Source organism: Manacus candei, unplaced genomic scaffold (assembly GCF_025592945.1).
Source record: "Manacus candei isolate 608988 ecotype Guabito, Panama unplaced genomic scaffold, ASM2559294v1 h1tg000014l, whole genome shotgun sequence".
Taxonomy (NCBI): domain Eukaryota; kingdom Metazoa; phylum Chordata; class Aves; order Passeriformes; family Pipridae; genus Manacus; species Manacus candei.
In genome coordinates, this window is record NW_026138062.1 from 13,401,543 (window position 1) to 13,416,762 (window position 15,220).

General features: G+C 42.8%; 1 protein-coding gene across 3 annotated transcripts in view; it reads left to right on the plus strand.

Annotated features, from left to right (window-relative positions):
* The first annotated feature begins 7,413 nt into the window (after positions 1 to 7,413).
* The window catches only part of TBC1D4 (TBC1 domain family member 4), a 556,453-nt gene continuing 548,646 nt past the window's right edge, over positions 7,414 to 15,220 (plus strand). For 2 of the 3 annotated variants that reach the window (XR_007903340.1, XM_051780401.1), the window contains exon 1: positions 7,414 to 8,293. Coding sequence is in view for 2 of the 3 variants with exons in the window: in XM_051780401.1 (XP_051636361.1) it covers positions 7,811 to 8,293 (483 nt within the window). In the remaining variant the exon portion in view is untranslated. The remainder of the gene's footprint in view (positions 8,294 to 15,220) is intronic. The other variant, XM_051780402.1, reaches the window with a different exon arrangement.

Here is a 15,220-nt window from a genome sequence, read left to right on the forward strand (position 1 = left end):
AATACCACAAAGCTACTTGCTCACTCCCCTTCTGTGGGACGGGGGAGAGAGTCAGAAGAGTAAAAGTGAGAAAACTCATGGGTTGAGATAAAGACAGTTTAATAGGTAAGGCAAAAGCTGCACACACAAGCAAAGCAAAACAAGGAATTCATTCAGCACTTCCCATGGGCAGGCACATGTTCAGCCATCCCCAGAAAAGCCAGGCTCTGTTCCTGTGTAATGGTTACTTGGGAAGACAAACACCATTACTCCAAATATTCCCCCTTCCTCCTTCTTCTCCACCCTTTATATACTGAGCATGATGTCATGCAGTCTGGGATATCCCTTTGGTCAGTTGGCATCAGCTGTCCTGGCTGGGTCCCCTCCCAGCCCACTTCTGGAGGGATGGTGTGAGAAGCAGAAAAGGCCTTGGCTGTGTTTAAGCACTGCTCAGCAACAACAAAAACATCTCTCATTATCAACACTGTTTCCAGCACAAATCCAAAACATAGCCCTGTACTATCTCTTGTAAAGAAAATTAATTCTACCCCAGCCAAAATCAGCACATGACGAAGCACGCAAGTTGGAGGGACGATGCTCAGTACTCCTCATACCTTTGAAAGACTTCCTGGTTCTTGTTTCCAAGGCTTTTCTGAGGGAAGGGGGAGAAATGACCTTGTCACTTGAACTGAGTTACTGGGATATGTCTGTTAATTATGACTTTGTGTCATTGAGAAAGTAAGGAATATGAGATTGCTGATTGTCTCCATAAAGGCTAATTTTAGGGGTTCTGGGTTTCCTCTTCCCTATACTTCATTTGCATCCTGTGGCTAATTATGATCTAGTTGCCCTAATTTGAGAACTGCTTCTGTTCGATATGTGTAAGTGCCATAGTTACAAATGCTCTGTCAGTGTTTACATTACAAATATTGTTACGTTTATATAAATTGGAAGTTTCAATGTCAGTTTTGTACATCACATACTGAGCTTAGGAACAGTAAGGAAAATTTATTATTTCATACGATAAATCTCTGTGCTAGGTAGGTAGTATTTCCAGGGGACTTGGTCATAGCATCGGTCACCAGGTGGCACTGCTACACACAGTCTTGCTACACAGCAATCCTTTGAGAGCATGTCTGGAAATGGGATAAGGACTTCAGGTTTTCTCCCCTGTGTTGCTTGGATCCGGAACTGTACACAGTCATGTCATCATAACTTCCATCCTACTTCTTACATTGTATGGAAACACTTTAATTTCTGTTTTAGTTATCAAAAAGATGAGCATAAAGATTTCCAGTGACACAAACAACATTCAGCATTTTAATGATAACAGAATACCTACCATTGTATATTTGCACCAGGTTAAAACAGTAATTTAATTATACTGATGTTTCTGCATTATGACTTGTTCTTCTAAAAGTATCATGTTGCATTTGGAGCCTGTTTTCATTTTACTTTTTTCCCTGTTTATACATTTCTCAAAAAGATTTTTCTAGATCTGTGTCTTGTTTATAGAATAAGCATTTTCATTTCTCGATCCAAGGTTTTCATGCAGTTTGACCGCTCTAAAATCCTTCTTCCCTATTTTTTTATGCAGCTTAGTTACCAGTGTCTTTATGCTACATTTAGGAGTACACTTCTCTGCGACTGAAATTGGTCCAGGTGCTTAATTCCTCTGGGAATTATCTCTGAATCTGAAAAATCAGACATTTTTGGTTATACTGAAGCTGCAAAGAATTTTTCTGTTCCCATGAATGTCATCACTGTGATGTCTTTGGCAGTTGAGAGCTTGGCCAAATTAAAGCAAGACAGGCTTCCTTCCTAGTGATGCTTTTGAACTGGGAAGTACCGGATATTGCAACCACATATGAGGCCTGAGAGTGGTGCTAAGGTTTACATTCATAATAAGCAGAGGAATGTAAGCACATGTCTTACACGAATCACCAGTGTGCTGTACGATGCTGCTTCTCGCAGTTGGGAACGTGGGAAGATGAGAGATGCTCTGCAGGCAACAGACTCAAGACAACAGATGTCGATTTACCTAGGAGAGAGTCAAGGACAATGAGAAAGAGGATTAAGGGGTTCCCATCTGTTCTTTTTTTTTTTTTTTTTGGCAGCTACACTGGCACCATTCTTGGTATTGTGCTGGGCCTACAAGTGCAGTCTACTACAGATTTGCTAACCTTTCTAGCTTGTGGTTCATCCTTTGTAATAATATATTTGTGGAATAATATTAGATGTTCCTTTTGGCTTTGGCAATGACAATTCTGTCTTAGTTTCCATTGCTGGAGAGTTGGAGTGGACCAGGATCCTTTCCAAATCCCAAAATGAGGTAGATGTAGTAGGCACTGCCAGGCAGAGTAGACAGCTCCCGCAGCCACAGCACATACTCCATTCTTCCTCATTTTTTTCCTCTTCTGTGTTACTGTTACTGCAGTGGTTGGGGAATGGTAGAGAAGTAAATGGCTCCTTTATATAAAAGCAGAAATAATTGGGAATAGGGAAGATCTTGTTGCAGAAGTTGCTCTGTCTTCTGTAGTAAATAGCTTTGCAACTGATCTGAGCTGCTAACAGCTACCAAACTGTATTATCTCAACAACAGGGATTTTAGTAAGCTGATCTGATACACTTTTTCAAGGGGGGGAAGCCTTATTAAAAAAAAAAAGAAGGACCAAAGAAACCCCATCAAATTTCAAATGTTCCCACCTGGAAAGATGCTATGATCACATGTAAGCACACAGGACTCAAGATTAAAACTTAGTTTTAAACAAAACAAATTGTGGTTCTTCACTGGATTCAAAGTCTGTTGTGCTGGAAAGTTTCATGGGATGACTGTTACATGAAAAAATGACTAAAATAAGAATCCCCAATCAAATTTCTCTTCTTTGAAGAGAAATATAATATTTCAATACATTGTCTCTCTTAATAGGTGCTACATTAAATTGAATAAGAATATGCTGAACTCAGACATAAAATGTGTCCTTAAATTCTAGGGGTGCTTATGAAATTCTGCCTAGGGATTATTCTCTTATGAACTTTGCTCATTCCGGTTCCCCTAAATCTGTTTTGGAGAACAAATTCTAATCTGTCATTACCATCAAAAAAGATTAGTGCCATTTGAGAAGAAAAAAAACAAAACCAAACCACCCACCCCATATCAGATTAATTTTTCATCCTTTTCATTGTGTACAAATTGCAGTGAGAGTCTCCTGCTATTGACATGTCTCTACAAGACCAATATGTCTTACTCAAACTTCTGGCATTGCATTTAAAACTATTGTAATCTCTATACATCCTGCAAAATATACAACTTTCATCATTTCTAGTGAGAGGTTTTTTATGTACTTAAAAGAGGAAGCACCAGGGTTTCTCCAGCACTCCAGAAGTTTCAAGCCTTGGTAATATGTTCAGTCTACTGAACTTACTTTCTAATACTTCAGTCGTATTTCCAAAACGTATTTCATTACATTCTTCAAATAAGACTGGGTAATTTAAATTAATTAAATGCTTTTTAAAAGTAAAAATACCTGTATCTTGGATCTTGCAAAAAGGTGATTTGAAAGTAAAATAAAATTTGACTAGTTAAAAAATACTGCAAATATGGAAATGGACCTTGAATTCCCAGACAGTTAAGTGAGATCATTCTTAGAAAAGCAATAGAATGACAAACAATCCCAGCTACATGGCATATTACTGAAATAATAGTTCAAGGTGATTGAAGTTATGTATAAACATGGGATTGTAAAGTCAAGCCTACAGCTCCTCTAATAACTTAATATTTTTTCTGCAATTAAAACTGTGGCTACAAAGCTTAAGGGGATGGATAATTACTAGCAATTAACAGTCTGATCGTGTGAGATGCTGAGGTCTCTCTGCTGCTTAAGAAATTGCTTAGAGCTGTGGTTGCTTACGAGTTTGTAGGTCTAAATCCTTTAACACTTTAAGTTCCTTGAACACGATATCTGGAACTGAAGATGCAGATATCGTATATGAAATGGCTGCTGTGCTGCCATGTACAGAAACAGCATACATTATCAAGGCATTGTCTTAAGAAACAAAACATGCTTTCTCTAATAAACAGAAAGAAAACACACTTATCCATTTTATTTGGAAAAATAGTCTTTACATGCAGTACTCCACTGACAAGCATATCAAATCCAAAATGTTCAGAGGCATTTACTCACATTTAGTTACCTGGATCTGTGTTTGGTCACTTCAATAATATACCCTAATTTAACAGATTTTGCATCTAATGTCTATTCAACAAAAAATTATGGCAGGTTATTAACAATTCAAAAAAGTCTGACTGGGTATATGGTTGGTTTTCTTTGACCAGCTGAGCATGCACTTGCAGCACATGCTGTGACAATTATTGCCCATAGTACTTTATGTACTTAAGATCTTCCAATATAGTGGTCCCTTTGAATTTTCCAGTTTGTTTCAAGAAGCTTGGCCAATGATAATGATAACAGTAAAAAAAGGAAGTTTTAAAAAATTGTTGCCTCTCACCAGAGGCTTTGTCTGTCATGTCTCTGGCACAGATGCAGCATTTACACTTCTTTCCATTTGGGATGACCTGGAGAGAAACTGTTCTTTCACTAAGAACAGAGATGTATTTTCAAAGCTCTGTGGATAAGGGCTATGGAAAGTTGCTTTCTTCTTTGTCCCAAGGTTTCTCATTCCTATTTACTGAGCTATAAGGATTATATAATTTAGGTGAATTCCTAACTATATTGTGCAAAGAATTAGAGGGGGATGCTCTTATTACCATTATAGTTTTAAACACTAGAAATTACATGAGAGGCATGTCAGATGTCACGGGCACAGGAATACCGTGCTCAATATGAGAGAAACTAGGAATTTTTAACTTAAAGGTGTGTGATATCTTACAACTGAAAAGAAACGAGAAAAGGGGACCAACTTCAAGAAGAAAAGTTATGTAACAAAAGGACTTTCCAATGAAACACTATTAATGAGATGGGGGGATAAAAAGTGTTAGGCAGATTAAAGGATAAATGAATAAATGGATAAAGTTAATGGACAGCTAAAAGAGATTACTATGAAGAATCAATTCAGGGAGACATAAAAAGCTGAAGCGAGAAGAAAACATGAAAACTTTGGATTAACATCTGAATTTTATTTTGAAGGTAGTTAAAATATTAGTGGTAGAGTTTATATAGATTAATTTCATCTTATAAGGGATTTGTATAAAGAATTCAGTAATAAAAAGAAATGAGGTCAAAATAATCAGATCTCATACCATATTAAGGAAATCACCCAACTGAAGGAGGAACCAAACAGCTTTACATAACAGGCACAATGTTGACAATTGAAGAATTTCACATTAACTTTTCACATTTTAGAATTTCAGTTCTACCTGATAATTTGCAAAAATTGAAGCCTTAAAAGCTGAAAATGCAGCTCTGTAGCATCTTCAAGGCTTCTTGTTCTATTTGAATGATGTGAGAACATCAGTGGATCTGTGATTGCTTAAAAGAATTTCAGTCTCTTTTTGCTATTCTTTTAATGTATTCACATGGTTGTCTTCAAGTTTCCTGATTATTATTAATTATTTGTATTGCCGTAACACCAAAAAGCCGATGTGGCTGTCTGCAAACTGCTTTTGGTAGGTCGTATACAAACATAAAACAAAAGGGATCTAATAGTCTTGGAGATGGTGTTGGTAAGCAGTTGCAGCTATTCACTATGTTGCAACCTCTCCCTCAGGCTGCTTCATTGGAGCCTGTTAATGATTATCCCATCTAAAACCACTGCAAAAGAACGTACAAGGGGGTTTTGCCGCTGCTGTAGTGCGAGCCCAGCATTTAGTTCACTTCCCTGGTAGGTTAAATTGGTCTTTGCGCTCAAGTGACTGAATTTCAGCTTCATGCTCTAGATGAATCGTCTAACCAACCATCCCCAAAAGGGGTGAGTAGTCTTGCTGCCCTCTTCACCCCTGAGCAGTCATTCCCGCTTCCTTTGTGCTAACAGTGGTATCTCTATGAGTGCTGTCACTTAAATTAGAGGTGGCTCACAGAACTGAACTGGCAGAAAAGGAGCAGCTCACTGCAGGATTAAAGCAGAGCCAGCGCTGCTGCCAGAAACCAAACGGCTCTTTCTCCTAGGTGCACTGTTAAGAGGATCGCAGTGGCTCCTGAATTGTCATCCCGCAATGGTGGACACAAAATCTCAAGTACCATTCTCAGCTAAAGGGTTAATGCTAACTGCAGAGTGAGGGACAAGAAATTTTTTAGTTTTATGATCCAAAAAATTTGGCCATTATTCTTCTAGTTACCCTCGTTGTAAAATCTACTGTACAACAATGCAGTTCAGATGTTAAAGTGTGCAAAAATAGCTTAGGGAAGCAATGCCAGTCTGGCTTTAACTTGTACCACTGTAGCACATATTGAAGCTGGTGTTCTGCCTACATAAGACTTTTTGCATTAGCGCTCCTGTCCCAAGGGACATTGCAGGATGTCCCTTAAGGCTTGGAGGATGCCATGAGAGGATATGTATTTGAGGTCTTGCCAAACCAGAATGTTAAAACTGAGAACTACAACTGATAAACCAAAATGGATAAATTAGATGGTTAAACTGGAAAAATATGAAGAGCAAAACAGTTTGCTCAGAAAATGAGCTGAGTGGTTTATACTGCTATGAAAATGACGGTAATGCGACAGTTTGTGTGTCAGTTCAGACTGCTGTGGGCTGTGACCTGAGTGCTACCTGACCCCTCTCTGCCCTAATAATGATGCAGCCTCAAATTACACCGACCAGCTCTTCAGCTCAAGCTACAGACTTTTTATCTCTAGGCAGTTAAAACGGGACCCATAGTAACGTTTTACTGCGAGTCATCCCCGCTGTTGCTACAGATGTAAACAAGGAGACAGTCGCTACAACTGGCAATTACCAAAGGGATACGGATGATGTATGACTGGCAGAGCTTTGTTCAACTACTTTCTCAGGTAGAGGAGGCTAGTTACTAACATCTGCAGTAGGTGGCGGATTTGTCGTTGACAAGAGATGTTATCGCGATAGCGATGGCGAAACCCCCACAACTAAAACTCGAGCAGGAAAAACAAGCCTAAAAAAAAAAAAATAAAATCAGTGTTAAACGAAACTCTGACTCGGCAGTGGCTCGGCAGGAGACGCTGCTGTGGCACGGCCGCGACAAGGCCGGTTCTCCCCGCGCAGGGGAGAAACCAGAGGAGAAGCGGCGGTGGGAGCCGAGCGCCCCGGGCGGGGGTGCCCCGGGCCCCCGCTCCCTGCGCAGGAGCCTTCTCCCCAGCGACCCTCCGGCTCGCCGGAATCAAAACTAACTCGGAAAAGCGCTTGGGAGCTTTTGCAAGCAGGGCGGGGAACTGCCCCGCCGGCCTCCCCACCTCCTTTCCTCCGCCGCTTGGCGACCTTCCTCCCCTTGCGGACCTCCTCCTCTTCCTCCGCCTCCCCGCGCGGCTGGTCACACTGCAAGCCTCAGGGAGAGCCCAGCACCACCCGGCAGAAGCCATCCCACCTTCTATTTTGCTTTGGGGCCCGGGTTGGCGGGGCTGGCCCTCCCCTCGGCCGGGGGTGGTCGGGGCGCGGAGCTCGCTCGGGGCGTAGCCCTTGCGCTCCTCCCCGGGGCGTTGAGGAGGAGGAGGCGGAGGTTCTTCGGCCGTCCTTCCCCGCCCCGCGGGCTGACCCCGCGCGGGCAGGAGGAGGAGGCGGCGCGGCCGTGCCCGGCGGGATGCGCGCTTAGCGGCGGCCCCGGCCGAGCGCAGGCCCCGCCAGCTGCACCTGGCGCCGGGGGAAGCGGCCGCGGAGCGCCGCGTCCTCCGCCCAGGCACCCGCCATGGAGAAGCGAGGGGAGGGCGAGCCGCTCTCTCACCCCTTGGAGCCCGAGCCGCAGCCGGCGCCTCCGGGGGAGAAGCGCTTCAGGCTGTGGTACGTGGGCTCGTCATGCCTGGACAGGCGGACCACGCTGCCCATGCTGCCCTGGCTGGTGGCCGAGATCCGCCGGCGCGGGCAGCGGCAGGAGCCCGGCGGCGCCCCGGGCAGCGCGGTGCCGGCCCGCGAGGTGCTGCTGCTGCTGGGCTCGCCCACGCTGCGCTGCGTGCCCGCCGGCCCCGCCAGCCCCGGCCCCTCCGCCGGCCCCGGCCGCCCCGCCAGCCCCGCGCCCGCCGTCTTCATCTTCGAGCACAAGGCGCAGCACATCGCCCGCTTCATCCACAACAGCCACGACCTCACCTACTTCGCCTACCTGATCAAGGCGCAGCCCGACAACCCCGACTCCCCCATGGCCTGCCACGTCTTCCGGGCCACTGACCCCAACCAGGCGAGTGGCGGCGGGCGTAGGGGAAGGGGGCACTGCCTGGGATCCCCCCTCTTGGCTTCTCTCCCCCTCGCCGGGCGGGACCTCGGTCGCTGCACTCCGCAGCCGCGGAGCGTGTCGGTGTGCTGGGGCGGGGCAGGGTGGCGCTTGCGGGGCGCTGCGGGACCGTAACGCCCCGCACACCCACCCGCGGCGTGGGGGGAGCCCGCCCGGGGCCGGCCGTGCCCGCTGGGCTCGTCCCGCGGCTGCCTCTGCAGCTCAGGCGGCTGCAGCGCCCTCGGGAAAAAGGGGTGTGCGTGGGGCGGGCGCACAGTCCCGCGTGGCCGCGGGGTGCTGTGCCGCTTCTGCCTCGAGCGCATGGAGCACCCCCTGCTAGGCCGAGGATACCCACTCTGCGAAACGCGGTGCAGCGGAAGATGGAGCCCCTTTCGTTCTTCTCCGTTCCCCCTCCATGGGGAGGCGTCGCATCTCAATGGCAAAAGCACAATTTGCTCTGGGAGCAAAACGCAGAATTTGTATTAAATCGTCCCTGTAGTGGCGTAAGCGTCGGACAGGAATTGAGTAGTGAAGATGGTGCTTTTCTGCAGACCCTGGTGGTGTAGAAACCATCGTTCGTGACCAGTGGTTTCTGTTGTCCCGGGTCACACTAAGGACACCTGCCTGTGCTCAGGCGCACACAGTAATGCTACAAACAACTCTTGGTTTGGGTGGGGACATTGTTGATAACGTGCCAACTGGAAAAAAGTCCTAACAGTAAGACTGTATTTTCCTGACTATGTGACAGGCATTGGCTCGCATGTCGAATGTGCAGCAGACTTCTTTCTGCTCCCTGTTTAGGGTATGTGAGCAATGGCGGTTTGGCAAGTAGGTTTGACGATTGATTTTGCAAAATGACAGCAAGAGAAAGGCCTTTCGATAACAGTTCTTTGGTTAAGTTAGGTCACCTCCTCAGTTTTCACAAACTGGAGGAAAGACACATGCAATTAGAAGTGCTGGGATTTACTGAAACCACTTAGCTGACTTACTAGATCTACTGAACAGTTGCTCAGATTTCTTTTGTTTGTTTTTTTAAGTGAAGAGGGTAGAAAGCATTAAGAAAACTACAGAAGAGTTGTCGGTATATTAATTTTTATTTGAGCCCAGCGTACTTCCAGAGACTATAACGTGGGAGGGATTTCGGTTGCATGCATAGCTGTGGCCTAAGCCATCATTAATGATAGGACAGGCGGTATCCCAGGTGGAGGTAATTACGCTTAACTTGCTGGCAACTGCTACAGCTGGAGTGCTCTGCCAGGAGAGAACACGCAGAAGAAGCGTGAAGTGGAGGGGATCATATCTGGCAAGAGAGGAGCCAAAATGTCTTTTTAGGAGACTGACCATATGGATTGAGATTCCTGCTGTTAGCAGAAGATGCTGAATCAAATTTATTTTTGGGGTAGGTCTGTGCTGGTACCATGAGATTGTTTTACAAAGTTTAGTGGATCCCTAGTACTCTAGTGAACATGCAAATTAGTACGTATGTGTATATTTGGGAGGCTGTTTCTGACTGAAGCTTTTATCCATATATCTTCTCTTCTTTCCTCATGGAGGAAAATGTCCTTATGTGCATTGAGTTAAATCAAACACATTCTGTATCATTTGATTCCAACTGATATGTAGGTAAAGTCTTCTACTGAAGGAAGTTACTACTGTGAACAAGTTCCCCTTCCTGTCTTGTTCTGACAATATAGTCTAAGTTTTACCTAGTTTAAGATTTTTTTTTTTAACCTTGTTATCATTAAAAAAGAACATGTCCATCACATGACTGTTACTCAGCATATGATTTCAAACTACAGTGAGGGTAGTAAATGCACAGCCAGTGATGGGATTCACAAATGTCTGACTAACAGGCAAGTTTTTTTAAGATATCAAAAAGAAAAGAATTTTTTTCCCCTTCTGTGTTTTGTTACCAGTCATCAAGACTTGGTTGGCTAAGCCTGTCCAGGTCTCTAGCTAGTGGTCTGTAATTAAGCTTAGTCCTGAGTGGATGAAGTCAGGCTGCAGGTTACTAGCTCCGAAAATCTTCTTCTGAAAGTCTTGCTTCTTATAAAATTGCCACTGTTCTTGCATGCTCTCAAGATCTTTAAGTATGCACTACTGTTTCATAGTGGTTGTATGAGTCCCGTGTTGTCTACTAGATTAGAAAGTATTTTTCACAGGTGGTATTTTAAGACAACCTCATTTGCCATCTTAGGCAGTAGAGACTTTCAGGCAATGTAAGTTGGCACTGCTACTGAGAGAAGCGATCCTGTCCCCTTGAAGCCTCGACCCCTTGTTCCTTCCTCTCGGCTTTGTCCTCATGGCAGCACAACTGTTTGTGCAGCTGCACAGCAAACAGGATCAGGGAATTGACTGGTGTTAAACTTGCTTTTCCCTCACCTTTTCTGGATTATTTCCAAACTGCTTTCCTCAGTTGCTTTACTATGCAACCTTAATACCATTTACGTCAAGACAAGTGAGTTGGAGGCACACGTTATCAGTGAGTAGCCAAGAAGGGGAAGAGTCAGACAACCTTTCCAGAAGTGCTAGAGAAGTTTCTTTTTAGAGAAGTTGTGAATACTCCATCCCTGGAATTGTTCAAGGTGAGGTTGAATGGGGCTTTGAGCAACCTGGTCTAATGGCAGGTGTCCCTGCCTGTGGCAGGGCAGGTGGAATTAGCTGGTCTTCAAGGTCCCTTGCAAGCCAAACCATTCTATGATTCTGTAAAGTTATACTGACTTAAAATTAGCCAGAGATGACTGCAAAGCCATGGTGTTTACCCATTTTGGCAGTATTTAGTTCAGCAGCACGATAAGTCGCTCTGCAGTGAAGGAAGAGTGCAGGAGATGTTACGTGGTCTTTGAGTTAGAAGACAGCCATAATTTTTTATGGCGGGTGTAAATTATGAAAGTGAGAGGTTAATGATTGACTTCCAAGAGATTAGTGCTACCATGATAATCCTGAAAACACAATGTAGGTGAGAACGAAAGTTTTGGCTTCAAGCCTGTTTCTTTGTCCACCAGCTGTACTGCACAGTGTTTAGGATGCGTGTGCATTCACTATGACCACAAAAAGGGTTGTTATTCTTTAGAAAAAAGCAATACTTCTTGCCATTCCCTGCAGATTTCTTTACCAGGTGACCAATAAAAAGCCAATGCAATATGTACTCTGATGACATCAGGTGGGAAGATAACATCTTTTAATGTTATTTGCTGTGATTGAAGAAAAATGAGAGAGTGAGGTAGTATGAAACATGTTCTAATTTTATTTGAAAGCCTACAAATTTTAGGCAGAGCTGAAAAGTCTGTGGATCAACTCCTGTTCTGGAGTAGTACTTTGGCAGTGTTTCAAACCCAAAGCTCATCTTGGCAGCATGGAAGTGGATGCTAAGATGCTTTTACTGGGGGGAAGTGTTTGTGGGGGTGTGTGTGTCTTGCTGTTTAATAACAAGGGGAGACATCTGAAGCCATCTGACTGGTGGAGATGGGAAAAGAAATTTTTCCCTTCTTTTTTGTTTCTGCTGAATTATTAGTGTTTGCTGCTGCTTGTAACTTTTCAAAGCAGTAGCCAGCTGGAGTGGGTAAGGGTAGTTGTCTGTTTAGCACTACCTAGTAGCTTCTGAATAACAGCCAGAGATTTGTTAGTTTTGTATTGATGTCATTTGAGAATTATCTAGGATGCACAGAGTCTGTCTGTAGACATCAGATGACAGTATTGTCACATTTTATATTTTGACAGATTTTCTTTACAATCCTGGGAACAGATTTACTTTTTTTTTTTAACAAAAAGTTAGAGTTTATAAATATGGCAAGCATGCCTTTCTTGCAGCCACCAAGAAAGCCTGTTTGTTTAGTGTTTTCAAGCTCAACTTCAACACATTTTTATCATGGAATACTGATTTTATGTTGTAAACCGGATTTTAATTGTGTGGAACAAATCAATGCAGTTTGACAATTGCCTTGATTCCCTGTTTCTGGAGGAAAGGCTTATGGTATCTCTTTCTGAACTTTTTTTTTAATTATTATGCTTATCTAGGTTGTGTGTTTTCTTGAAACGTTAATAAGCCTGTTTGGAGGGAATTTTTTTTTAACCTGAACTGGCATCCTAAATCAAGTTATACTGTAATTGATTCTTATTAGCGAAGATAGTTGTTTCCTCCAGATAAATAAGAACTTACTGGTTGTATTTTGTTTTTCTTTTAGAAAACCTGTGAGCAGGGATCAAAGTATGTTGTTACAGGGTTTCAAAACTAATCCAAGCTAGCCTTGAAAGAAAAATGTTCAGGTGTGCAGACCTCAGTGAGGTCTATGGGTGTAATCTATAGCTGTGTCTTTGTGCTACACCCATGTGTTAGGGGTCTAGGCTTTCTCAAGGTGAAGCAGAAATAATGAAGCTTTTTGCTGACAATATAAAGCTGTGATAAGAACTGGAGAGATAGAAGGACAGAGACAAGAGCCTGCTTGTCAAACACACTTGTTTATTCCAGGAGTGTGTCTCCTGCTTGTTTGAAAATGTGTTTCAGTAAAGCAAGGCCATAAGACAGTTTGTTCTGAAAAACGAGGCATCAGTACAAAGTCTAGTAAAAGGAGGCTTTTATGCTGTAATAATACCATGTTACATAAAGTTTCTTATTGAAGAATGTAAGTTAGAAATGTTTGAAGAAGGAACTTTGCGAAGTTTACGTTCATATTTCTGTTGTCCTTTGATTTTTATGTGGCATAGGAGCACGAGCTGCATGACAAGTCTTGGTTATAGGAAGTGCGTATGTACAGCATTGTTGCCATTCATATGAAAGTGTTGCACTGGTTGAGTTGTCTGACAAGATGTGCTTTGAATAGGTATAACAGACATGACAAAAAAGATGAGCTCTAGGTTTTGAAGGATTCTGCAGGAAATGGGAGAGATGATGTTTGATTGCTAGACAGATGAGCACAAACACAGTTTGATCGCAGAGGAAAGAAGCAACACTGTTTTCCATGAGCAAGATAGGTTGTCCCAGTTTTATCAAGAAAACAAGTCTTGGAGAGACAAAAAAAAATGTTCTGTAAGTTCTTGTGGGTCAGGATTTCATTCATGGGGTGAGAAACTGAAAAGAAATGACTCAGAACAAAGCATGGATGCTAAAGGCTTGCAATGAATGCAGAATTGTTTGGTGAGCAGCCTTATTATCTCCGGCTTACGTGGGCTATACAGCCTCTGATGAAGTCTTGCACTCCCTTTTTTGGGAACTGAATGTCAAGAGCTGCAGGTTTCATTTTTGTTTTCCTTAATGATAGATTTGGCACTTTTTTCCTTTTTTTTTTTTTTTTTTTGCATATGAGAGCACTTTTCATTTTAGGCTTGTGAAGCTCTCTTTAAATTCCAGTTTTGAACATCTTGTCCATATTAATTTTCTCCCATGCTCCAACAGAAGAAATAATAAAAACAGTGACATTGTTAGTTGTTTCTAAATGGTGAAACAGCCTTTTTATTCCCGATTAATGTTTAGGAGAGGAAAGGGAATGGTTTTAAATACTCTTAGCTGTTGTGTTTGTAGAAATAACTGATTAATTTTTCCCTTTGCATTTCATGAAAACCACCCCATTATTTGAGGAGTAGAAGCAATGTCTCAGAGGACTGTGTTTTCAGAAAGGCAAAATGAAACCTAGAACAGTAAATATACGTAATGATGTAAGCTCACTGAGAGTGTCTGTAGGTAAGCAGTGTACCAGATAATAAGGCTGTCTTAGTTAAAGAAAGGAGCTTGTATGCATCTGAGAATACCAAATCAAGCCGCCTTCTGATTATCTATTTCTACATTTCTTTTTTTCCTGTCTTTCAAATGTAGAGGCAGTTCCTTGTAAAAATCATTAAATAGAAAACTGACTTCAAAAAGGTTTGGCTAGCTTATTTATGTCTTGGCAACAGGGAGAGTCTGATTTTTGGGGATGATAAAAAACTCAGACCAAAGTGCTTGAAGGTAGTTATTTATAAAAGTGAATGCTATAAAAGATTCAATTTCTAAGCAGCCATCACAAAATAGTGGTGTTTGTGACTCACTCCTCTCAATCTCTGCTGTTTGCTAGAGTCTGGTACAGCATTTGATGTGCACCCTTCCTTGCATCTCTTCCATCCATCTTCCCCATTTGCCAAGAACTCTGCGAATGTGATGAGTTTCTCTGAGGTAAAGTGGCGAATACCGTGATAAATTTTGGGGACAGATCTTGGAAATTGCTGTCTAGTCTGTAGGTCATGCAGGCTTTCATCAGCTTTGGCATGGTCCCCTCATGGTACCAGCTGTCCTCTGCCACCTGGTTCTGTTTTCTTTGTGGTTTCAGACAAGAATAAAAAAGAAGAGTTTATTTCCAATGTGGCTTTTGTAATTAGCCCCATATGTGAACTGTGGCATCTTCTACCTTTATGTTCTGTGCTGTTCTGAGGTAGCTTCAGAGACCACAAGGAGATGACTGGGTAAAAAGACCTACTTATATAGGTCATTAAATAACATATTGTTTCAGGGCTGCTGGAAAGCAAACTTAAGCCAACAAAGTGAAGTGACTTAATTTATAAACTTTCCTGTTCTGTATAGACTGTAATATATTATCTATCTCCTTTATGTTCTGACACAAATAGGTACATCAAGACCGTATGCAGTGACATGGGTTCCAAAATAAAGTAGAGCATTGCTAATGGTAGATAGCGTATGATCATTTTACACAGAACCATATTGCCCCTGAAGAGGTCAAACTATAAGAAGACAGTACTGAATGTCACAGGGCAGAATGAAAATGTGGAAGTGATGACCCCCCAGGATGCGTGAACTTCCTATTTTGTGGTTTGTTTTGGGTACCACAGAACATGCATCAGTGTCGGATATGCATGTTTTCATCCATGAACATGTTGGGGGTTTTTTTATTCCTATTCAGGTGTATT